General features: G+C 38.7%; 1 protein-coding gene across 2 annotated transcripts in view; it reads left to right on the forward strand.

Annotated features, from left to right (window-relative positions):
• Positions 1–145: 145 nt before the first annotated feature.
• The window catches only part of LOC135472986 (phosphorylase b kinase regulatory subunit alpha, liver isoform-like), a 58,813-nt gene continuing 32,776 nt past the window's right edge, over positions 146–26,182 (forward strand). Inside the window, exons 1-18 of one of the 2 annotated variants that reach the window (XM_064752744.1) lie at positions 146–304; positions 1,870–2,028; positions 2,632–2,848; positions 3,896–3,978; positions 4,362–4,442; positions 4,933–5,031; positions 5,472–5,513; positions 6,055–6,159; positions 6,606–6,659; positions 8,224–8,346; positions 8,783–8,878; positions 10,955–11,141; positions 12,015–12,149; positions 13,197–13,306; positions 18,903–19,047; positions 23,063–23,138; positions 23,961–24,049; positions 24,222–24,404. In XM_064752744.1, coding sequence (XP_064608814.1) covers positions 227–304; positions 1,870–2,028; positions 2,632–2,848; positions 3,896–3,978; positions 4,362–4,442; positions 4,933–5,031; positions 5,472–5,513; positions 6,055–6,159; positions 6,606–6,659; positions 8,224–8,346; positions 8,783–8,878; positions 10,955–11,141; positions 12,015–12,149; positions 13,197–13,306; positions 18,903–19,047; positions 23,063–23,138; positions 23,961–24,049; positions 24,222–24,404 — 2,062 coding nt within the window. In that variant the 5' untranslated portion in view covers positions 146–226. Of the gene's footprint in view, positions 305–1,869; positions 2,029–2,631; positions 2,849–3,895; positions 3,979–4,361; positions 4,443–4,932; positions 5,032–5,410; positions 5,514–6,054; positions 6,160–6,605; positions 6,660–8,223; positions 8,347–8,782; positions 8,879–10,954; positions 11,142–12,014; positions 12,150–13,196; positions 13,307–14,933; positions 15,079–18,902; positions 19,048–23,062; positions 23,139–23,960; positions 24,050–24,221; positions 24,405–26,182 lie in introns of those variants that run through there. The other variant, XM_064752743.1, reaches the window with a different exon arrangement.

The following is a 26,182-nucleotide window of genomic DNA, read 5'->3' on the forward strand; positions in this document are numbered from 1 at the left end:
TTCTTCAATTTTTGATTCAAATTTCTATCATTACTGTTTACAGTGCAGTAGACCAATGATACCAGTAACATATCTAATGTACACATTTTATCCTGGGTATATTTTGTGTGGGGAGTCCACTCAATGACCTTGAAATCATCGTAGTGCAATCCGGTAAAGGAAACTGAGATCTGTCAGATCTCTGTACGTGTTTTCATGGCCATGGGATGATGCTTTACAAGTCACGATGAGGAACAGGAGTAATTCGGGGGTTCGACTGGACTACTACCAGCGCCTTCTCCATCGAACTATTCTCAAACATCAGGCATGTTGAGTTTGTGCAGCAGCGCCCTTTACGCATGGTGTTGTTGTTGTACAGTTTGTAGCAGACGGCAGGATTTCGTGCCTGGTGGTTTCGCTCTCTAATATTCTTTTAATCAACATAGTCGTAGCATGCAACCAAAATTTCACTTCTTTTACTCTATACATGTGTATCCCCACATTACAAGCCATTTGAGATAGTGCATTTCTATTATTGTGTCTCCTATATGATTTATCCTATATTTACACTTGCAACCTGCGGATGGTCGTGGGTTTCCCCCGGTTTCCTCCCACCATAATGCTGGGCGCTGTCGTATAAGTGAAATATTCTTGATCAAAATGTTAATGAAATAAAGAAAATAAATATATGTACACTTTGGCTAGTTAAGCTCTGAGGCCATGTTTCCAATTTAGCCTCCACATTAACTATGTTAACTGCCCAGATTCATTACATAAAATAACCTGGAACTTGGTTCTGCCGTTTGTACAATCAGAAGGGTTGGTGTACTCCTCAAAAACAGGTTTCCTCTAATCATCACGTAAATGCTGATTTCACATCACCTCATAATCACAGATTAATAAATGCCACACCATCACAAATTCAAGACGGCGGACATATGGGCATTTGTAGTTTTACTCACTCTAATGTGCTTACTCGCTCACACGCTCACACACAATGAAAACATTGTCAGAATAGCATTTGAGTTAATATAACACTCTACTTCACGTCTAAATATGTCCGAAACCAGGTTGTGTCGACCATAACAATTTATATACATGTGTGCTGTGCACATTCTTCCGTTGTCTTAAATACTGCAATTTCTGGTCATTATCAGCTGTACTTCCCTGAATATCGTCCAGTGTTGTTCATTTCCCTATACCCTCCCATGTTCACGTCATCGTCTGTTTGCCGCTGCCTCATCTGAATGAAGTGCTCGGATGTCCGCTGTCTCAAAGACTAGAAATGCAACCAATGCATCTAGTCAGACATCATCTGAACTTGGCCATCTTATTATTATTTTGCTGGGGGACTACCGTATACGTTATCTGTCCCCCTTTTAATGGTATATTGGTCTGTATCTTGGTTTTAATCCGCTTGTTTCTTGAGTTTATATTTTTCTGGATTATGTTGTGGGTTACTATCCCTCAAACTCTGGCCTGTTCCCTCTCACCATAATGCTGGCCACTGTCATAGAAGTGAAATATTTTTGAGTATGGTGTTAAAGTCTAATTAAATGAATAACTAAATAAATAATCAATTAATTAAATAAAGCTGTAAGTCTGTAGTGCTATTTGTATGCCCCAATGTACAATAGATGACATCATTTCTGAATATTCCAGAGCCTTGATGGAAAATATGCATAAAGTAGAAGAGTTATGAAGAAGTGTAAAATAAGCCTCGGAATTGAAAATGCTTTCACATTGTGTTGGCAAATCTTGGTTCATTTTCCCTTTAAACCATATTTTTTTTGTTTTATGTGAAATTTTTATGTATCCTTTAATTTCAGTTGGAGTATATTTATATACTTGTAAGATGTTCTCCTGCTGAACATTTGCTGTCTGTTTCAGAACCCAGCCACTGGACTGTTTCCAGCTACTAGTCATAACAGCCATGCATGGGTACGTGACAATCTATGGTCTGTTATGGCTGTGTGGGGACTAGCCCTGGCCTACAGAAAGAATGCTGATCTGGATGAGGACAGAGCCAAGGCGTATGAGCTGGAGCAGGTGGGTGGAGCCCAATTATGTCAGTCATTCTGTCAGCTGTTTGTTGTTGTGGGCAAGGGTAAAGAAATTTATGTTAATTGCATACATCAGGGCTGATGTTACAGTGGCTTGTATATTAAAGAATGAGACTACTATAAGGGATTAAATCTGAATGAATTTTATGAAGGTAACCTGTGCTTTAGACTTTTTTTTAAATGTAAGACCCTAAAGTGCATCCCAGAAATATGAAGCTAGACCAAACTAAACCATCCATAAGCCTATCATTTTTCACCAAGTTCATTTTAATCACCTGAACTAGAGGAAGCAACTGCAAGATCAAGACCTCAAATCATCAGAAATTCTCGGTCTGCACCAGTCTATACATTTTGGACATACACAAATTGAAGCCAAAAAGTAGAAGGCAGCACTAGAAGCATGTGATAAGTGTGTGGGCCTGAAGACCATCCTGAGACTGTGTTTATGCAAGTGGCGGAAAACAAGGGAAGAGGTGACAATAATTTCCAGCAAGCTAACGTAAAAACCTTGCATGAATCATGCATGACATTAAACAATTGTGTATGACATTATACATGTACCTGACCTTCGGCGTATTTATATGCACAGAGCGTTGTGAAGAACATGAGAGGATTGCTGTTCTGTATGATGATGCAGACAGATAAGCTGGAGAGTTTCAAGAAGACCCAGAACCCACACAGCTGCTTCCATGCTAAGTACAGCAGCCAGACAGGCAAAACAGTGGTCGGGGACTACGAGTGGGGGCACCTGCAGATTGATGCCACATCCATGTTTGTCCTCTTCCTGGCACAAATGACAGCTTCAGGTATACTGATGTTTCAGTGAAGTTTTTATACTTCAACCGGGTTGACTGGACCTCTCAGATGCTTATAATACATGTAGTTCTAGAAGGAAACACAGGCAGACTCTTTTCGCAAAACTTACATGTATGTTATTTGGAGGAAACAGGGTAGAGACTGGTGGAAATCCACAACCATGGGCCGAGTTGCATCCCATGTAAATGTATTCCAAGGTGGGCTGGTCTTGAACTGACTAGCATGCCAACCACTTAGCCACAGAAACATCCATTTCCTCCCCCCACTTCCACCTCTACAAAACTAAGTAGTGATTAGTGTTTTTCCACATGCCAACAATTTAAAATAACAATGTCATTCGTGCTTTTAGCATGTTTATAGTATAGGAAATGTTTATCTGTCTGACTGTCTGTCTGTGATTGGGTGTGAATGCTATCCCAAAAATTATCAGCCATTGGTTCCCTTTGGCATCAGAAAGTTAATGGGCAGCTTTTCAGGTGATTTTAAATGCTGTGAAATTACTGGGACATATGAAGAATTTCCTAAGCACAGTTTCATCAGGGAAGGTCTGCCAGAATTTGGCAGATGTTTGTGGGTTTTCCCCATTCCTGTTTCCTCACACCACATTGTCGGCTGTCGTTATATAAGTAAAATATTCTTTAGTACTGTATTAAACACCAGTCAAATAAAGGAATCAGTTTTATCACTGCATTAAGTGTTTTGTATGTGTGTGCTTTGATAATAATATATATAATATTTATTGATTTATTTATTTATTTGGTGTTTTATGCCGTGCTCAAGAACATTTCACTTATGCGATGGCGACCAGCATTATGGTGGGAGGAAACGGTGTACATGTAGAGCCCGGTGAAAAACCACAACCACCCGCAGGTTGCTGGCAGACCTTCCCACGTACGGCCGAAGTGGAAGCCAGCCTGAGCTGGATTAAAACTCATAGCATTCACATTGGTGAGAGGCTCCTGTGTTATTACGCAGTGCTAGCGCTCTAACCAACTAAGCCACGGACACCCCGAAACACTAATAAATTCTATTTCTAGGTTTGCAGATAGTGTATAGTTTGGATGAGGTATCATTTGTACAGAATCTGGTGTTTTACATAGAAAAGGCCTACAGAACCCCAGTAAGTACTCACATCCAATGCCTGTTGTTGGGTATCTAGTTCTGTTTTATGAAAATTTTAATGGATAACAGTTTAAGATCTATACACATGGGTTTTTTTTTTGTGTGTGTCAAAATTATTATTATGTTGTTAACTTTGTATTGAATGTAATTTTTAATGTAAAGTTTGTCAAAGAGTGTCTCATACATTTTTTCCATTGGATATTAATTGATTTTGTTTCCTTTTTTGAAAAATGTTTCCTTTTCCTGGTAACATACCTAACTTTTTCATAAAACCTACATCATAGGGCATAATCAACTGCCCAGATATGGAAAAAAAATTTAAGAAACATTTCATTGTAATTTAGTTAGTTGATATTAGTTTATTTTCCATTTTTATTTCAGGACTATGGAATATGGGAGAGAGGTGACAAAACCAATCATGGCTTACCTGAGCTGAACTCCAGCTCTATTGGAATGGCAAAGGTACAGCTGTTACATTTAGCTATTGTCCCCACCTTTCATTAAGTCTCTAAAATTTTGTGGCCAGGTGGATTATTCTGATGAACAGATTTATACCAAAGGCACCAAAATGATTTTTATGTGATTTCTTAGGTTATTGGGAGGAGGGATAAGTTGATGTGGCAGCATGGTTAAAATGCTTGATGGATCTGTCTCTTAACCGTTTACTTTCCACATGTTTCGAAATGCCATATTGTTTGGCATGGTCATACAAATAAAAGTTATATTTCACTGAATCAATAAAAGACATTTAAATAAAGATAAAGATAAGAGAATAGGAATCTGGTCTACTGGACAAGTCGTATCTCTGGCAGTAATGCATTGCTCTCGGCTTACTAACTAGTGTTGTTGTTAGATCAAAGTTGTGTGGGCTGTGTGGGTGACCCTTCTGTTGTGGTATGTGGGTGACCCTTCTGCTGTGGTACGTGGGTGACCCTTCCTCTTGTATTTACAGGCAGCCCTGGAGGCCATCAATGAGCTGGATTTGTATGGAGCACGGGGAGGACCCGCTTCAGTTATCCACGTCCTGCCTGATGAGGCCCACCAGTGCCAGGTCAGTTTGACCGTTCTCTAGTGCCGTTATTCCTTTGCCACATTCACATCTGTGTTATATGTCACATGTGCTTGTTTTCATGCATTGTTTTTGTGTCTATGTTGGCCCATACATGTGTGAAAAAACTTGCTCATACCTGGGATTCTGATATGGTTGAGATAGCAAGATGGCGAGGGGATGCTATCGGCTAGCATAGAATGTTTAAGGTCAGCTAGTGTCAGGTAAGGAGCGTTAAGATTCTCTAACGTTGACCCAGTGGAAGGGTTTACTTCCTATTACAGTAAGTATTACAGGTAAGTGCTTGTGTCATGTCATTTATATGCAGAAAAACTGCAAGCTTTTTCTGTATATTTTAAAGAACTTTGACTGAAACTGATTGTATATATATATGTAGATAATTTCTGTCAAGCCATTGAAAGTTCCTCGTTGTGTGATTTCAGGCTATCCTACAGTCAATGTTACCTCGAGAATCCTCTTCAAAGGTGGGTAATTCTCAGCTGTCTGGCCTCTGTTCCCTATCCTCACCCAATACCTTATTGTGGTCACAGTAACCAAGCAGGAAAAGGGACCAGTTCATTATATCATGTCTTCCCCCTTGGTCTCCAAAGCTTGTTATATGCCAGTATCGCGTGTCCTATTACAGTGTGGTGGTTTCTACTTGTCTCTCCTCCCCAAATGAGTTCGATATTGCGACGTTATCTGCAAAACTACTTCACTAAAAGATATGAAATTTATGTCTTTTTGTCTCCACCACCAGAGCAGAAGTTTATTGAAAACGAATCATATCGCTCTAAAATTTATCCCTTTCTTGATGTTCAGGTATTAGTTTTTCATGTCCATTCTGAAATTGAAGAAAAGAATGTTCTGGTGTGTATCAATGATCAACACCAAGCCTACTGGCATTATATGTTACTGACTCTGCCATGATGTGCATGTCTTCAGGTCCCGAAATTCTTGTTAACTTGTTTTGTGTTTTCTTATCTCCCTTTGTTGATCACTGACATGGTTACCTACCCTTGGCAGGAAGTGGATGCTAGTCTATTGGGTATCATCAGTTTCCCGGCATTTGCTGTGGACGACCCAGATCTTATTGACCTCACCAGAAAAACCATTCAGGAAAAACTTCAGGTATAATGCAAAACTCTTCTTCTATCTTGTGCAGGGGTTGAAATATTTAGAATAGCTCAGGAGCCAGTGATTTATTTTATACCCAATTTAGCACCTTGGGATATGGAGTCAAGTGGGATGTGGAGCTGAGTTACATTTTCTTGTAGCCAACGTAGAAACTATGGAAACTCCTGAAATTCTTCCATTTTAATCGTGAGCTTACGGCTTTATCGATTTCAGTTTTAAACAAGACCTTTTGGTTTGATGATAATAGCTGAATTTGTCGACTTATTGTTAAAATCTTTGCAGTTCATTGTTATACTTTTGGTCATGAGGATTTGTTGTATACTACGTGCAATATACAGCTTGAACTTTAATATCCGCATGCTATTAAACTGCCACTTTTTCTTTCAGATTAACTAAAACTTTCCTGTTTACATGTCATATTGCGTTCTTCTTTTCTTTAGGGCTCATATGGCTGCTGCAGGTTTCTTAGAGATGGCTACAAAACAGTACTGGAGGTAGGTTTAAATACTATTTTATATGAAGAACACATGCCTCAGACAGGGAAGTTGGTGATTCCCATGCTCTCTCACTGCTTATGAGACCTTGCTGACAAAAAGCGATCGACAACACTCATGTAACCATTTGTCTAACACATCTAAAGTTTGTTGACCATTATTTGTCTGCCACGAATACAGTATGCATATCTGTATGTCACATGTGCGAAAATTGATCAGTTTACCCTGGACACTGCTGTTTCCTCCACTCTTAATGCTGATTGTCATTGTATGTGATGTCAAATAAAGTAAACAGTTTTATGTTTCTGGTTCAGATCAGAAATTTTTTCCACATCAAAGTCTGTTAAGATAATCATGGGGAGGAATAGTTCATTACTTCCCAGCTTCTGATATGAATAAATATTATTTGGCACACTGGTAAACACTAATAAGAATAAAAATACATGCAGTTCATATTGATCTTGATGATAGTGTATTTTATTCAAGTGTAACTGTAAATTTCCTGTGTGACAAATTTAGTGGTGAAAACCAAGTCGTAAAATACCTTTTTGTATTCAAGAACTTCAAAGCATTTTACGTGCAATTTGTTCATCTTGACAATTATATTTGACGATTAATTTTGGCCAGTTGAATACACCTCCTACTGCATGAGGCATAGTCATGGGGATTTCCCAGAAATGATCGTTACGTTTCCGTGTCAGTTCCCAGCTTAAGAGTTCACAGAACCGAATGTCTGTTTCCCACAAAGAAAGGATTGGCTACTCGCTCAGTACTGCTTAGTAAACATTGAACAGAGTTAGTTGTCTGAAGACTTGAGTTGTGAGCCTTCAAATTGTGGCTAAGCTTTCACCAGGCGCTTCTACTTTGTTGCCACAAGTGGTCTCATGAAAAATGGACCTTTTCAATCTCTCTATGCACAGCGAACCTGTAATGCTATCTGGTAAAATGGACAGGAAGTAGAACAGCCAATGAATTACATGTAGGACAAAAAGCCAGTCAAGGTCCTTGAGCAAGAAAGTTGTGATTCATATGAAATTCGGGTTCTGAGATTTGTTAGATTGCAAGGCTGTTGTGGAAGTTGTATTTAACACAGGCTGAATTGTACACTTCAGGTAGGGGAGATAACTCAAACTGACAAAATTTAGAGTACCCAGTTCTCTCCCTTCTTTATGCCATAGTTTTCAGTCAGATAGGGCCTACTTCAATCATTCTGTGACATTTTAAATAAAAAGGTTGTGGAATTATGGTAATTTTTAGTTTACAGAGTAAATGAAACTAGATTTACAAGAAACATCAAAATTTGTGTGATTAATTTCAGTTAATACTAAAATTATTACAGATAAATCAGTTCCCATAGCAGAAATTGTTGGGAACTGAAAAAACGTGTCCCACCGTTTACCAGATCAAATGTAAACGGGACTGAAAAAGTGTTTCCCAGCAATTCTGAAACCCTTATGCCTGCTACCGTGTAGATGTTCAAAAATTATCCACAGGTGGTCATTTGGTAACTTACCTCTGACATATTTGCTGACATATATTTGAACCATTTGCTTTTCTTTTCCAGGATGCCTCTCGACAACATTATGAACCAGGAGAACTGGCTGTGTTTGAGAACATAGAGTGCGAATGGCCCCTTTTTTTTGCCTATTTTACCCTAGATGGAATATTCAGTGGAAAAAAGGAACAGGTATTCTGATAAAAATCTGTTATTGTGATGAATCAGCCAGGTGATTGTAGGACTGAAACACTGTGCCGTGTGTGTGTATTATTCAGTCACTCGAGTAGTCACTCAATCAGTCAGTCAACCCATTCAGTTGTTTCTGTGGTTTCTGGAGAGTGCCATGTTGGTGCATCAGTCAGCCAATCAATTAATCAATCAGTCAGTCAGATATTACAAGATCTATTATTGTCATAAATGATCTGAAGAATCTGTGATTTTCTTTTACATTTTGTCATATTGAGGTATCAACAAATCGGTTTACAAATCAATCAATCAGCCATTCAGATGTGTGTGTGAATGGTTCAGACCATGAACGACCCGGGGATTCCCTGTTAGTGTGCAAGTATTAGTCAATCATTTCATCAATGAGATAGTCACTCAGAATTGTTCACAACTGTTTCAGACCCAGGAGTACATGGAGACGCTGGAAGAGCTGATGGTGAAGACGGATGACGTCCTGCCTCTAGTCCCAGAGCTGTACAGAGTGCCGAAACACAAGGTGAGATAACTCGTGCTCCTACTACCCACTGCTACATACATGAACATGTAGTAACACATTATGTCCACAGCATAAATTGTCACACCGTCCACAGTGTCAATACATGCCCCCGGTGTTAACACACTCACACTATTGATGCAAAGCCATATTATTCATACATGGCCAGATGAGAACATTGTGAACATTTGTGCATATATTGATTTTGATTCTTCAACCTATTCGCATGTTTTCAAGGTGTTTATTCAAGCATGTTCTGAAGGTATTATTCTGTGTTGACTGATGAAATTTTGCGATTTGTGAAGCCCTGAAATTGGCCAATCCAACCAATGCAGTTTCATCTCCAAAATCAAATTAAAAATGTGTTTAAATTGCGCTGAAAGTTGCTCTTTCATATGCGGAAAGGTTGAGGAATTTGGGTAGTGCCAAAGTAAACTCCGTTAACAGTGATGGCTAATGCATTCGTGCAGAATGATCTAATGTATGGATGAGTCTCACATGTTTCTCAGAATGTTTTGGTGAGCCTATATATTTTTAATTTAGTTGGTCACATTGTATATGTGACTAAGTGCAGACAATTGGGTCATTTAAATTAGTTCTCCAACACCATCTTGCATGCTACTGGCGCCGATAGCACAGTTGATAGAGCGTCCGATTTAGGAACTGTAGATTCAGGGTCAACCCGGGGTCAAATCACTCCTAAGACCTTAAAAGAGGAAGATGTGACTTCCTCGCTTGGTGTTCATCATGAAGGGGATAGTGCAACGACTGGTTGACCTGTGTCAGTATAATGGCTCGGGCAGGGCGCCTTACTTGCCTTCGGTAAGGAGTCTAGGTGAAGGAGCATTAGATGAAAAAGCGTGGAAGTCCGTCCTGCAACAAGGAAACACATTACATGCACTCTAAGTATTCCTTCGTCCGTCATGACTGAAAAATTGTTAACGTTAAACCTCAAGCACTCGCTCATTTTGCATGCCGAGATTGTAAGTTACAATCAAGGGTGATCAGAAATCCCTTTTGTAAATGTTTACAGTTTCCTCAAAGTTAATGTTAAGTACAGATAGTTGGCTTAGATAAAATGGTAGTTAGTAATTGGTTTATGCAATTTATTCTTTTCTCAAAAAGGTCTTAAAAGCTTTTTTCATGTGTTTGTTGTTGTTGTTGGTAACTGTTGAATTATTCTTTTGAAAATTGCCAGAAAGTTCATTGATTTGTACATTGTCTGTGTACTAATCAAATGTAGCCTTTGATTTCGATAATAACTTCAAACATTTGCGATCGTGGTAGTAACTTCAAATATTTACAGTTGCCTTTCAAATTCTTTTCAAATGGTGCAGCTTACTTTTACAATTGACTGTACTGTAAATTGTCCAAGCAGGCCCAGGAATACCCATAAGTGCTTGACCAATAAGCCTGTGTTTCAGTCCAGCTCCCACTGGATTCACTTCAGATTTCAGTCAGCAAGTTTACCTGGCAAAATGTTTTAGTTTCCTTTCAGCTCTGCTCTATTTTCTTTGTGCACAAAATACACTGACATCACATAAATCTACATGGAAACAACAGTCAAAAGAATAAAATATATCCTTTCACTGAATAGTTGTTTAAGTGCATTTTCATACTGGTTACACAGTATGTATAGTTGAGGTAAAGACGCCAGGGTATTGATTTAACATACATTGTATAGGTAACGGAGCATTTACATGTGGTTTAGGTGGTTGCCTTTCAGTTGCTAGGACTTTTGAGATGCAGGCTAAAACCAAGCCATAAACAGAGAGTTTGTTCATCACGTAGTTCTTATTCATGATGGGCATTAGGAACAATACAAATCAACAGTGCTCATATTTTTTTTTTTACAAGTGCTTCATCTGTTATCAACATTTTATGCACAAGTGTGCGTTGCATTTGGGAACCCAACCCATAAAACTGTCGCTTGTCTTAAGACTCAAATTTTTGAGAATGGCGATAAACAAGAAATAAGTAAATATTCCATTTTGTGTGAGAGAATACCCATGACTTGCTGTATAGAAGTATATCAGTCAGTGGTTCAAAACTTGTGGACAACTTGTTTTTGTTTACCAGGTGGAATTGGAGAAAAAGAATCCAGGGAGTCAGAAACGAGAGCCAATTGGTCAGATCCCTCACAAGTGGAGCCAATCGCTGTACATAGTTAGTAAGCTGTTAATAGAAGGGTTCCTGTCACCCGGGGAGATTGACCCCCTCAATCGCAGACTCAACAGCGAGCCCAGGCCTGATGTCGTTGTACAAGGTGAGCAAGCCACTACACATCTAAAGCTAATGCTGTCATGAGAATTATAAACCCAGCTCAGCTCGCCTCTAACATTGTGTCTGGTCTTAATCGCTCGGGATGAAGAAATAACGTTTTTGTTGTTGTTGTTGTATGCTAGTACACATTGGAACATTTTCTAGCTTCAGCCAATGTATTTAGAAAGTCAGAGAATGAAAGACAAGTCAACTGAGTTGGCTAAAATTATATGCATACATAATCTTGTTTACCAAAATCATGGTTCCCTTTTGTTTCATACAACATAGAGAGAAAAACTAGAGCAGCAACAACAGTGTGATAGTTGGCAAATGATCACAAGTAACTTGTGAAATACGGCCTCAGGTCAATTTACCTCAGAGTTTTTGAGTAACTATTCATGTAAATGTATAAATAGTAGCAAATTACACGCACCCTAGCACCATGACTTAAGCAGAATTAGATTCGAAAAAGGCAGTGATGTTAATTGCAATTTATTAGACGTCACTGGTCTAGAATTATTTAAAATGCTGTGTTGTCATCACATTTAACATTCAGTAACATTACAGGCAAACAAAACCCTCTCTAATCAGTGTGGATTGGACATCTGATTTTGTAGCTGGTGATGCTGTTTGCCATTTACGTCACAGCCAATAAAGTGAAAGTGAAACCATTCATAATTTTGTGTTTCACATCTTGGATGAACTTCCATCCAGCTGAAATGGTATAATTTCTAGAGTAGATGTCTACCTGGAGCTATCATCTTTTCCTCACCTATGTGAGTTTTGTTTCTCTTTGTGTAAACTGTGCTGTTGATATTCTCTAGCATAGTGTACTAGCATCTGGAGCAAAAATGCTGCTGGTCTCTCTGTTATACAGTTGTGATTCTGGCAGAGTCTGTCCTCATACAGAATAAGCTGGCAGAGCATGACATACTTGTAGAGACGATCCAGGATGTGTCCCCTATACAGGTGTACCCAGCTAAGGCTCTCAGTCAGCTCTACTCTTACCTGGGTGAGTACACAAATTGTCAGAGCATGACATACTGGTAGAGACAATCCAGGATGTGTCCCCTATACAGGTTTACCCAGCTATGGCTCTCAGTCAGCTCTACTCTTACCTGGGTGAGTACACAAACTGTCAGAGCATGACGTACTGGTAGAGGCAATCCAGGATGTGTCCCCTATACAGGTTTACCCAGCTAAGGCTCTGGGTTAGCTCTACTCTTACCTGGGTGAGTACACAAATTGTCAGAGCATGACATACTCGTAGAGACAATCCAGGATGTGTCCCCTATACAGGTTTACCCAACCAAGGTTGTCAGTCAGCTCTGCTGTTACCTGGGTGAGTACATGAACTGTCGGAACATAACATGACATAGAGACGATCCAGGATGTGTCCCCTCCTTATACAGATCTACCCAGCTAAGGCCCTCAGTCAGCCCTACATGCTTAAGTTTAATGGCAATCCAGTGACTATTTTAATAATTACGCCCATTTAGGACTTTGCGTAAGAGCGCTTTCCAAATATCCAGATTTTGTCCATGTAACTTTTACTAGAGTACTGAACCTAGTTCTATGAAACATAGTATACATCTTTTCTATAATCTAAACTAAGACTTTCTCATGTTTATTTTTTTATGATAGGTAATTATTTTCATAATTACTTCTGTCCAGGTACTTAGTGTAGTAATGGATTTTCATGTACACTGTGTTTTCTTCTGAATGCTATATTTCTCTGTTCAAACTGGATGTACCAGTAGTGCAAGTAATGCACACGATGAAGCCACAAATGACTCATGAAACGATCTAAGAATGTGAAGCCAAACTAAGCAACACAACGACCTGTCATTTCTTTTAAGGTTTTCTTAGTTTTCTTTCTTTTATTTTTGCAAATTTTTGTGGAAAAAAGACTTCTATAGAATCCAATTGTGCTGTGGTTTTTCGTAATATGTAAGGATGATGTAAGGTAATAATTTATTAATATTACGTGTACATTAACCTTTAACCAGTTAGGGCACTAATTGAAATTCTAAATGTTACTTGCCTTTGATGTTTTCAGGTAAGAACAAGAAGCTGGGCCTGACCGGTCGCCCGTCCAATGAGGTGGGTTTGTTGGCCACCAGTAAGCTGTACATGATGGACGATCAGCTGTTCGCATTTATGCCTCAGGTAAGAGTCAGGCTGCACTAACTAACTAACACCTGTAGGTTTATACCAGTGATCTGTAAATGTAAAATGTAATGTAGTATGAACACTGTAATGTTACTAATGGAGTGTCTTGGTAGTCATGTCAGGTGCTCGTGTTCTTTGAGGATTTTCTTCTTTAAATTTGTGGCAGATGTGTGCCAGCCTTTAGCATCAGGTTAGCCTTAGTTAATGAAAACATGTAGAATGTCTGATATGTGAAAAAAGCAATCTCCATTGTTTCCTCGATGTCCATGACTTCTGAACATACATGTATTTGTAATTATGTTAGATTTTAACACAACTTAATATATAGGGGTGTGAAAGACAATGATTGAGTATTATGGAAGTAAAATGTTTTCAGGTTTTTTTTGTTAACATAAATAGCTTTTATTTTTTTTTGGGGGGGGGGGGGTCTTGAAGTAAAGTTGTTTTAAATGTTTAATATACATAAGTACATTAGATCAGAAGGTACTTATATAAAGTGTTGGTATATTGAGAAATTTGGACACCATCTATGGAAAATTCTACAAATATTGTATACAACAGTGCATAAGTTGTGTCATAATATGGTGATATGAAAGTTACATGTATTTGCCCAAGATAAGCGTTCTTCCCTTTATCTTTTCAGCGTAGTTCTTCTCATATAGATAATGCCAATAGTCATCACCACTCTCAGTTGAATTTAACTTTGTTCTCTACTTCTATTGCTTGATTAAGATATGTACGTGAACTGCAAGCCAGCATATTTACTTAAATAACATGTATGTATCAATAAGAGGTACAAGTATGTAATGTGGTGTGCATTTAAATGGTACATTTAATGTGCATCTATTATTCAGTCCACTACTAAAAGTATACTGCATGGGACGGCGAAACTAAACTTGGTGGCAGTGGTTGGTAGGGTAGGCTACATAAAACAAGTAGTTGTAGCCTTTATCAACAGTAAAACACTAGTACAGAAATAGCGTTTACACTTTTTATACCTTTGTTGATAATGTTTAGACATGTAGATTCCCATAGTAGCATATTTAGGCGAGTCAGAGGAATGATCCCTTGTGCTAATTTGAATCATTTGCTGCATAGGTTTATGTATATCCTTCTCATAATTTGTTGGAGTTTCTGAAGAGCTGTACACTCACTGTCGAAAGTATCATTCATTGTTAATCATAGTGATGTAAATGGAAATAAGCTCTCAGTAGAAGCAGCCTTATACGAGTGTGAACAAAACATTATTAGCTTTTTAACAAGAAACTCTGTAACCAGTGTAAGACCAACAAATTCATTTTTAGCCAATACATCTATGCAATCGGTTTTAATGTTACTGAAAAAGTTTTTGTCTTGTTTAATTTTATGGTGAATGAAATATGGAAATCACTGTACAAAATGTATGAGATTCAGTATTGGTATCACTTAGTAATTATTAATTTTTTTTTTTAGGAACTCAAGGCCAGCAGTCTTATAACAAATGACTACATATTATATCATTAATGTAGAATACAATCTGTTCTATAACAGAACTTTTCACAGTGGAAATCTGTTGGTTGAAGAATTCATTATAGTTTTTTGCATAATGTATTTTTTCCTCTTTCTTTTTTCCCCCCTTGAACAGTATGTGGATCAGAACAAGTTTTATCTGCCCCTTGACACGGACTTTTTCCTGGATACATTCAAAACTAACACGGATTTTCTCTGCTCCAACTGGACCATGCTGGGGAGGCCCACCATGATCTTCCCTGCCATTAGCTCCATGCTAGGTCGGCCAGCTGTCTTACTAACCCAACCCTCATCAATGTGCACCTGTATGCTACTTAATAACTCGTCGCTCTAGTACCTGTCTATAACACTGCTTGGCCTGCATGCTACCTGTACATATATTGACAGACATTCGTTATTATATTTCTGGGATAGCTTCAAGGAAGTATTAACGCTTAGCATTTCATTTTCTAAATTTTTTTTTTTTTGAAGTTTTTCATTATTATTTTTTTTTTTTTTTAATACATTGCATGAATTTAACGCTTACAGAATGATAGAAACATGCTGTGGAAAGAGGAAAGATGAATTTCTGATAGGTAACATACATGTAGGTCTAAAATGCATTTTCCAGCTTTGGAAAAATGAGATAATCAGTACATCCTCTGAATTGCTGAACCCATTTGTCATCAGACATGAAAAAATCATGACTGAGCTTTTCCAGCATTTGTATAAGCTGACGACAACTTCTTGATGGTTTATAGCTGTCCAACCCAAGCTTAACCTCCCATGCCTCCCATCAACTGGTCAGTCTTCCACTGTGTACCTGCTGTACTTTTCAAGAAAGAGTACAATCTCATCTCATGTCAATACAAACACATGTATACGGAACACGTACATTAGTTCTTTATTATTGCTGTGATGAGTTTTTTGAAAAAACATTACAAAAGTGGTTCATGGAACAGATTCTGGTTTTCTTCTGTGAGTGATGAACAGTTTAATAAAACTGCCGCGTTATTAGTATGTTAGAATGGCAGTCTTTTTATCCTTAAATGTGGATGTTTACAGTGGTTTTATAACCTTAGAATGTCATGAAGCTGCATTAATTATGCCATGTGCTTGCTGGGCCCAATTACTTACATGTGTATGAGAATTCCTGGGAGAGGTTTTACATGGAGTGCATCGGGCGTCCTGGTTCATGGGAATCTACAATTTGCCCCTTTTAACCCTTTAACTTCTTTTTTTATTGCTTTCATAATGCTTTGAGCTACCATTTACACCTTAGTGGACTGAATCAGTCAGGACGTGTTGACTTATTAAGTTAATGTTTTTTTTTTATTTTGTGGTTTACATATGCTGAATGGGTATAGATACCTGTATATTCTTGATGAAGGGTTTGTCTATTGCAGGCTGTAGTGGCTACAGCTTCAGTATGATGTAACATCTATATTGTATCCTTGTATTTTGTCCTTGCCTTTGCACGTACAGGCCTTTCATGTTCTGCACTAGCATCGGGCTGCAGCAGTTGCATACTAGATCTTTTCTCAAAAAACATGTCTACACATGTACAAGATTAAATAACACTACTCTTTCAACTGAGGGAAATGTGGAAGAAAAAAACAGAAACATTCACCGTACTGTGTATGAACATCGCAAATGTATTCTCGTAAAACATCATGCTAGCAGTCACTGTTGGCAATCTACTCTTCTATCAGGTTGTTCAAGTAGATAGCCAACATTGCTGTGGCTGATACATATATATATAACAACGTAGTGCAAAGTCAACATAACCAACCACCCATGGCCCCTTCCAGATCTAGATTGCCACCAGTACTCAGCTGCCAATACGATCAATGACCAAACATCAGGATGATACACAGACCGTTGATGCTATGAGCGAGCCACTCACCCATGAGGATCTAGAATGTCGCTACCATTGGTATTGCTGGTATCACTAATGTCAAAACCCAAAATAACAGTGGTGTGATATGAAGACAGTCAACACTACCAGCAACCCATTCGGCAAGATGATCTACATTGCTATCATCCTTATTGCCTGTACCACCCATAACCCATAACAACAAACATCATCAGTGGGATATGTAGACAGTCAACTCTACCAACAGTCCAATTAAGTTGGTCTCGATTGCTACCATTGCTATTGCCAGTACCAAAAATAACCACATCATCAATGGGATATGTAGATGATCTGTACTGCCAACAATAAAGTCACCTGAATCTAGTTTGCCATCATTGCCATTGCCCATACTGCTAAAGTCAAAACCCCCACCAAGCCCAGTGTATCACTCATAATGTCAGTCGGCAACACTAACACTCAACCACCCATGTGGATGTAGATCCCGACTATTTCTGAAGCCAATGCCACAAATGCCAAAACTACCAGCAACAACAGAGTGATACCCAAGGCAGTTAGCACTATCAGCAAGCCAATCACAGTGTCGATGACGATTGTTACAACGGCCGTAGTCAGTGCCACCAAAGGCAAAACTACCAGCAACAGAGTGATACCCAAGGCAGTTAGCACTATCAACAAGCCAATCACAATGTTGATGACGATTGCTACAATGGCCGTAGTCAGTGCCGCCAAAGGCAAAACTACCAGCAACAACAGAGTGATACCCAAGGCAGTTAGCACTATCAGCAAGCCAATCACAATGTCGATGACGATTGCTACAACTGCCGTAGTCAGTGCCACCAAAGGCAAAACTACCAGCAACAGAGTGATACCCAAGGCAGTTAGCACTATCAACAAGCCAATCACAATGTTGATGAAGATTGCTACAACTGCCGTAGTCAGTGCCGCCAAAGGCAAAACTACCAGCAACAACAGAGTGATACCCAAGGCAGTTAGCACTATCAGCAAGCCAATCACAATGTCGATGACGATTGCTACAACTGCCGTAGTCAGTGCCACCAAAGGCAAAACTACCAGCAACAGAGTGATACCCAAGGCAGTTAGCACTATCAACAAGCCAATCACAATGTTGATGAAGATTGCTACAACGGCCGTAGTCAGTGCCGCCAAAGGCAAAACTACCAGCAACAACAGAGTGATACCCAAGGCAGTTAGCACTATCAGCAAGCCAATCACAATGTCGATGACGATTGCTACAACTGCCGTAGTCAGTGCCACCAAAGGCAAAACTACCAGCAACAACAGAGTGATACCCAAGGCAGTTAGCACTATCAGCAAGCCAATCACAGTGTCGATGAAGATTGCTACAACGGCCGTAGTCAGTGCCGCCAAAGGCAAAACTACCAGCAACAACAGAGTGATACCTAAGGCAGTTAGCATTATCAGCAAGCCAATCACAATGTTGATGACGATTGCTACAACTGCCGTAGTCAGTGCCACCAAAGGCAAAACTACCAGCAACAACAGAGTGATTCCAAGTCAGTCGGCACCACCAGCAACCCAGTCACCGTGTGGATATAGATTTGCTACAATTTTGTAGCCAGTGCCACCAATGCCAAAACTACCAGCAACAACAGAGTGATACCAATCAGTGGACACTACCAGCAACCCAGTCCGCATGTGGATGGAGATAGCTACAATTTTTGATACCAGTGCCACCAATACCAAAACTGCCAGCAACAACAGAGTGATACCAATCAGTGGACACTACCAGCAACCCAGTCCGCATGTGGGTGGAGATAGCTACAATTTTTGATACCAGTGCCACCAATGCCAAAACTACCAGCAACAGCAGAGTGATACCAGCAACCCAGTCACCATGTGGATGTAGATTGCTACTATTGCCGTAGTCAGTGCCACCAATGCCAAAATCCCAAACAACGACAACGTGATACCAATTCTGTGGACACAAGCATCAACCTAGTCATCCATATGGACGCACCAGTACCAAAACAAACCTCAGTGTCACATTCATTTATATTAGAGAGCATGAACAGCTGACAAAACTGTTCACAATTCCTGACTATTGACCACTGTTTCTGACTGTTTGCCACATAATGACATCCACTGACAGACCAAATGAGTTACGGTAATTAATGTTTGTTTGTCATGGCTGGCTAACTTTGTTTGCTGCTTCTGTCTTACATTTTGCTTTACTTCCTGTTTTTGTAGTTCATGGACAATCATCATTTCTTCTTTGTCCTTGACATCAACTTTTTGATTGATTTCTTCCGTACTGAAGTCGCGTTCCTCAAAGCTAGCTGGCAGGCGTTGGGAAGGCCGACCATAACCCTGCCAATTCCCTCATGGCTTTTAGGTAGGTAAACCATGCGGCAGTAACAGACAGGATTACCTCCCTTCTTAACAATCTTCAGCTTGCATTGTACATGCACATCGAACCTGATATTATTGCTATGCAGTCATGTGTTGTATTAAGCTTTGAGCATACAAATTAGAGGATATTTTGCCAAATCAACAGTTAGTTGTGGGACAATCTTGAACACCAATCAAAAGTAAATGATTAAGTATTAATGGTTGTGTTAACCTATAGAAATTGTAGCAATTGTCACAATGTGGCCTTTCTTGCAATCAAACTTGTTACCCGAGTCTCCATCCCAGGTACATCGGTAGATTGCCACATTAAGTAGAATAGGAAAGTTATGTTTCATTTTAGCTCTCATTGGTTTTGGCTTAGAACTGCTTGAGCCCGCAACAGCTTCTTTTCGGCCTGGATGCTTGATTGTTTGGCGGTAAGCTGCTTAGCATGTGTGTTTAAAACAATCTTGATGGCCATTTAGGTTTTGGCTGGCTTATTTTACAGTAGGTAAGTACTTCATAGTAGTTCAGATAAGGTATGATAGTTTCATATGTTGTGAGCAGTAGATTACCATGTCATACAGCATTAAAAAAAAACACAAATGAAAACTCCTTTAGAGGGAATTCGGTGGAAGAAAAGGTGTGCATGACAGGAGATGCGTTTGCTGAGCTGTGATTTGTCATATCTTGGCTGGTGGAACAGCAGTAGTGGCAGTCCAGAACGTTATAATAACAGTGATATCCCTTTGCAATTTGACATCACTTTATGGCATGTAAGGGTCATGCTGACAAATTTTGAGAAAGGGCCCTACTCGTGTACTTATTAAACAAGTTCATATTAATCTTGTGAAACATGTCTTTGGGTGGTCAGGGTATCAAGTATTGCAAAAAGGAAAGAAATTCTGCCCTGAGGCATACCTAAACACAAATTCTACCATGTTAAAAGATTGGCAAGTATCCATACCACAAGGTAAATCAGTGGTGCTATTTTGTACTGGGATGACTGTTGTGATGGTGTCACTGGAAACCTGCGTGTTAGCACACCATGAAGGTATGTATCTGTCCACCTGTGATAAAAAAACAAAAAAAATACACATCAAAATAATAAATGTGGTAATGCATACATGAATATTAAAACACCTTGACAGCTGATTTATAAGGATTTGTTTGAGAGCTTCTGTCACTAAAAGTAGGATAGAAATGGCAGCACTGTTTGTTGATATACTCGTATATGCATGTAGTCCACCAGGATTTATACAGGTATACATCTAGGGAAGTTGTCAAGTAGTGCAAAGTAGAAGACTGATCAGAGGACTGGGGACGGTAAGGTGGTCAGTGGACAGAGTGGGAGTGGCATTGTGCATGTGTAGGTCCTACCTTCTAGCCCATGTCTGACTTGTTTGTACACAGTGACGCAGTAAGTTGCATGCAAGAATGGACGTGTCAGATTGTAGTAATGTATTAATGGTATACAGGATCGATGCTGATTGGCTGACAGTTGAAATAGGACTACTTGGGTTAAAGTTTACAGCCTTAGTCACCTTTGCCCAAATAAAGGTCATATTTACAATTCAGGTATGGCACTTGCCCATATCATTCAATAAGCAACGATTCTGTATGCCTAAAAACTGTAATGTATGTGTACGGTACAGGTATCTCAAATATTTAAGCCAAGATTCCGAGTCAGGGATATATCTTTTGGACTTCTGTTTTAAAAATACGTTTTAAAGTAAGAGTAAGCAAAATCGTACAGATTTAACAAGATCATCAAGAAGTAAAGAAATAATGTAAATATAAAAAAGGAAAAATGAAATACCACCCTTGTGGGACACATAGTGCATTTGTTTTGTTAGTGACTAAACATGTTCTGCCTAATTTGGTGTTCAACAAAGAAAACCTAGATTCATCATTATTGACAATACCTGTAGACACTAGTAATAATCTCAAACAGGCAGTGTACGGCCACATGGACATGAACATTACAGTTTGAGGGTGTGTTTCTGTAGATTCTGGAGCTTGGCATTTGTGTGTGACAAGTACTCACCGGAATCAATGACTCTGAAGTGTGCTTTAAAATCGGATGTTTGTGCATGCTCTAGATACATCTATACCTATAGTAAGGGAGAAGGTGAATGCTTTTTGTTACAGTTATTATCTGTGATTCGCGTGGTAATAAAGGTGATAATAAAGTCTCAGATAAAGCTTATCAATATATAGAATTCAAAGACTATAGCATTTATTACCTTATGTATCAAGAATGGTATTGTTACATTCATGGTAATTTTGACTCTGGCCAATAAAGTGAACGGCTGCTGAAGAACGCGGTAAACCAGCATTTTCATGTTAAGTTAGAGTTTGCTTTGGTCATAAACAGAAATGTACTTTGAGATATCTTAATTTTAGTAACAAAAGCATTTTCCTGAGTTGAAGAGCAAAACAGCACCTGGCTAAAACATATTTTAATTGAAAGTAGGATACTCAGGCTTTCTAAAATGTATGGTACTTTATTGTTTTAATGAATGAATGTGGCTTAATGCCAATTACTGTAATGAGATTTCACCGAATAGCATGTAGAACAAAAATCGAGGCAGATATCTTGAGAATTTTATCCCATAAAACATGTTGCTATCAGGTTGTGCGCCCTAAGCTGTGACGTAGCCTTTACCCATTCACTCCATGAAGTGACATATGATAACACAGAACTACTGCACAAGACATCATGTTGAGATCGATTACAATGATTTAGTTACATGTAGCCGAAACACCATTTCACAAAGTGTTCTGGGGCAGGTCTGTATCATTTACGGACGACCACAGATGATAAAATCAGATGATTTACATGAAATGTAATATTCAACTATTGTATCACAAAGTATGTCAGACAGTAACATATCATCTCGGCCCAAACCACATTCATCTCCCCAAATACATGTGTTGTCGTTTATTTTAGCGTTTAGTCAGCAGTTTCAAAATAACCAATATCCAAGTCGGTGCAAAATTCATTAGGGATGCCGAAGGTTTATGGAAATGAGAAGATGGCATCTCAACGGACAACACTTAAAATTAATGAAAAATCTCCTGATATAACTTTTTTTCTCTGAATTTATTACAACTGAAGAATTTAAATTTTGGTCCTTCATTTTTCTCGCATACAAGAGAAGTTTTTTTTTCTGTTTTCTTTTCTAAAATACATTAACTAGGTTAGCACTGCTTTGATTTTAGAAGGCACCGCTACAGCATAAAACCCAGCAGTCAGATGTACATGTTCACATGGCTTTTAGTGTAACGGCTGGTAGATCTGATGGTGGTTTTTACACTGAACAGTGATTTGTAAGATGGGGGTCAACTTCTCTGCGCCCCCCTTCCCCCATCTCCCCCCACCCCGCCCCAAAAATGTTTTTAGTGCCAGACACTGTCCAGGTTGTAATACCTCTGAAAGACAGCATGAAGCAATGACAAAAAAATTGATTTATAAAGTTTTATGAATGTGATCCTAAATGTCTTTGTCGTATATAATATTGCACATTCCTGCCCTTGGCACTTTAAGGCCTGAAGAATTGCTAAATACCAACATGCACATGGATAGAATTGGGATGCTCATGTATATTCCCGCAGTTCCCACAGCACCTATTCAATCCAACCAACCCCCCCACCACGCTCCCTAATTCCACTGCTAAGGTGATTAACTTTGTTCAAAAATATGGACCCAAGTATTTTTTATATGAGTGATGATAAACAATCAGAAATCATGAGTCAGCGTTTCTGAGTCGAGCACATACAGTATGTTAAATTTTATGTAAATTGGCATTTTTCAGAACATATGAAATTTTATAGCTGTGGATAGATTCTCAACATAATTTTATATCAAGGCTATCTAATTGTGATGTATGTTGCTTAAATGGCTGTTCAGTAGGATACAGTTACATTGTACTTTCTAAAGAAACTGAAACCCCATAAAACAGTATCCATAAGTGTGCATAAGTGTATATACATGTTTGCCTTTGCATGTGATACAGATCCCAAGGAGAATTTGCACCCAGCATTGATTGCAACCATCAAGAAGTTACAGACTGGATACATCAGTGGAACAAGGTTTGTTCCTGTGTTACCGTTTGCTTTAATAGTAAATACCTCAGATCTTGCATAGGGCTTGACAGAATTGGTTTTATTAGCATATATAAGTTACAGGCCAAGTACTGGTTGGTCCATTGTCACTTTACTAGAACTGTATACTGCATCATGTGTGGCCACTTTGAAATACTATTCTAGTGAAGCGGCATTATTATACTACTTTAATTCTTGAACCTTTTAGGAGTTTCTCCCGAGCTCTGCCCATTTTCCTTCTGCCAAAACGCCGGATGCAGTGTATTTGTGAAATATGGCGTAAACACCAGTCAAACTGAAACCTTTTAGCATGTTTGCTAGATGTTTGTTTAAGCATATTATTCCAGGGAGAGTGATATGAGTTTTACTTTTTGTGGACATATTTCTTCTCTTCAAAATCATTTTACAAAATGCATAAACCATACTGAAAGCTGTACTAAAAAGGTTGAGGTATTTGCATAGGTTAGCCTTGAAAATGGCCTGGTAGAGTCGCATGTACATCTGAGAGACTCAGTTGTGATATGAGAGAAATTTAGTTAGGTTCAAAGGGCCATTATATCCAAACATTCAAAGACTCCTTTCACTTCTTTAAGAGTCACTGACTGATGTAGCCAAATGATGGGAAAGAGCCTATTACTGCTTGGTTTGCTTAGGTTCTGTTGGTATGCAAAGATGCATTTTTGTTGGATAAATTTAGAAAGAAATATTGTACTTTCATCTGTTTCCACAGTTTCTTTGAGTTAATTCCTCACCAGTTTTGCCAAAACACAATTATAGCATGTGACACGTGTTGTATTTTGCGCTTTGTAGGGTGCAGATGGGTAACATGTCAGACTTCAAAACCACGTCATGTATTACCAACCTCGACTTTATTCGGGATCCCGAAGATCACAACCAAGGTAACAAACAGGTTCTGAAGTTATTCAACTCCCAGTCATAAATAGTGTCCGAAATGCACGGTTTGAAATTTTCTAATGCACATGACTTCACGAAAATAAATACATGTTACCAGTATTGCTTATTTATACCTGTGTGCGAAAAGTTTCTAACAACTCGTGTTCACCTGCACAGGTGTTGGTGTCCACCAGGTCATTAACCTGATAGATGGCACATTAAGCCCCACCTGTCCCCGACCTCACCTGCAGACTCACAGTAAGAAGGGGCGTCAGCGACGGGCATCTGGGCGCTCCGCGTCCGTGTCGGGTATGGTAAAAAGAACACGCTCTATCCAGATCAATCCTGGGGAAGCTGCAGGTAAGCCCACACTTACAGACAAGAGCTTAACTCTTACAGACTGACGTATTTAGCACCCATAGAGAAGAATGCATGTACACTAGGGTGAGGACAATTAGTTGCTCTATTTTAGCTTTATCATATACTGTACATTGCTTAAGGTATGTTCACTGGGTTTTGTTTACTCTACTAACTGATCACATTTGATTCTCGAGTAATTTCTGGAATTATACAAATTGTGCAAAACAATGTTGCACTTTTTCGGTTCACATATCAAATTTAATGGGTTGATAAAACAAATCAAATCGTGCGAACTTTGCTCAATCGTTCAGTGGTGTTGGGAAAATGGGACACATTGCTAATAAGGAAATCTTTTTTTCTTTTTGCTTTTTTGTTTTGAGTCTGTTTATGTAGCTGTAGAGGTAGATAATGTTTCTGTGCAGTTTTCTGAAAATTCTGAAAAAAGAAAAAATTTTGGCAAACTTATCATTTTAGTCTCGTACGTCTAGAAATTTATATCTTTGAAAACTGTCCCCTCTCTTACAAATTTCTACGGTAAATCAATTATAATTTAATGGGATATGTCACCGTGCAGTGGTACAGAAGGGTGGTGATTCAAGAAAAAAAAGGCTGTGAAATTATAGATGTAGTATTAGTAGTGAGCATCTGTGTACTGTAGAAGACATTAGCGTGTGAGAAGATTTTGTAACTTGAATTCTACCTGTATATGATGTTGTCATAAGTACAGTATAAGTCTGAGGAGAGGTTCACCAGAGATACCTCAGTAGTGTGCTAGTAGTCTGCTAGTGGTAAGCCTGTGGAACGGTAGTAGATTGGCTGTAGAAACTTGATGTTGATTCACAGACCAGTAGATATACCATTATTTCTGTCAGATTTATTCTGGTTTATAGAGCGCATTTCCATTGATTTTTGCCAACTGCAGATTTGTGTCGTCTTAGAGTTTGATTTATTGATTTCCGTTCAGAGATTATTGACGCACTGCACAAATTACCATATGTGTGCATGATTAAAGTATTGTGTTGTTTAATATATAATGGGAAGTGGCTGTGGTGTTGTGAGGTACATAAGAATCCTGAGTGTAAAGCTGTGTGATAATGGAACCACACATTTTCCTGAAGTTTATCAAGGCCTTTCTGGTCAATAAAGGCTAATTTGTTTGTAGTACTTATATGTTTGTTGCTTGACTCAATCAGTTACGTTATCTTATTCTTTGTTATTCATACATGTAGTGCTGGTCAAAACCAAGCAGAAATCTGAAAATGGAAAAACACTGCTGCATGTATTTCTACCGTTTATTGTTAAGGCAACATTTACCCTAATTCCTCAATATGAAAAAGCAAATTTCATCGCATTTATGAACAACTGTAATTTGATTTTGGCTAATTTGAGGTTTTGACAGAAAGTCTAATTTTATCAGTATGCACAGCAGAGAATAATACCTGTAGAATATGCAAAAATGTTGAAGAATTACCTTAAATTGTTGTTTTTTGGGGCAGAATAAATCTTTTTTCAATGTTAAAGTGCAACTCTGGTCAGAACACAAATTGTGCAGAAATATTAAAGTGATGTGAAAGAAATCCTACAGAGTAAGTCTAACACTTTGTTTCAATAGGATTTTGATGAATAACACTATTTAACCCAGATAACTGAAGATTCCTTGAAAAACAAAATCTTTGGCTGTGTCCATAAAATTTTCCTGATGTGACGTGATAATAGTCGCTGTATGACGTTGAATCAGGCAGATGTGACGTTGAGTAAGGCATTTATGCTGGGATAAC

The sequence above is a fragment of the Liolophura sinensis genome, chromosome 8 (genome assembly GCF_032854445.1).
Source record: "Liolophura sinensis isolate JHLJ2023 chromosome 8, CUHK_Ljap_v2, whole genome shotgun sequence".
Taxonomy (NCBI): Eukaryota; Metazoa; Mollusca; class Polyplacophora; order Chitonida; family Chitonidae; genus Liolophura; species Liolophura sinensis.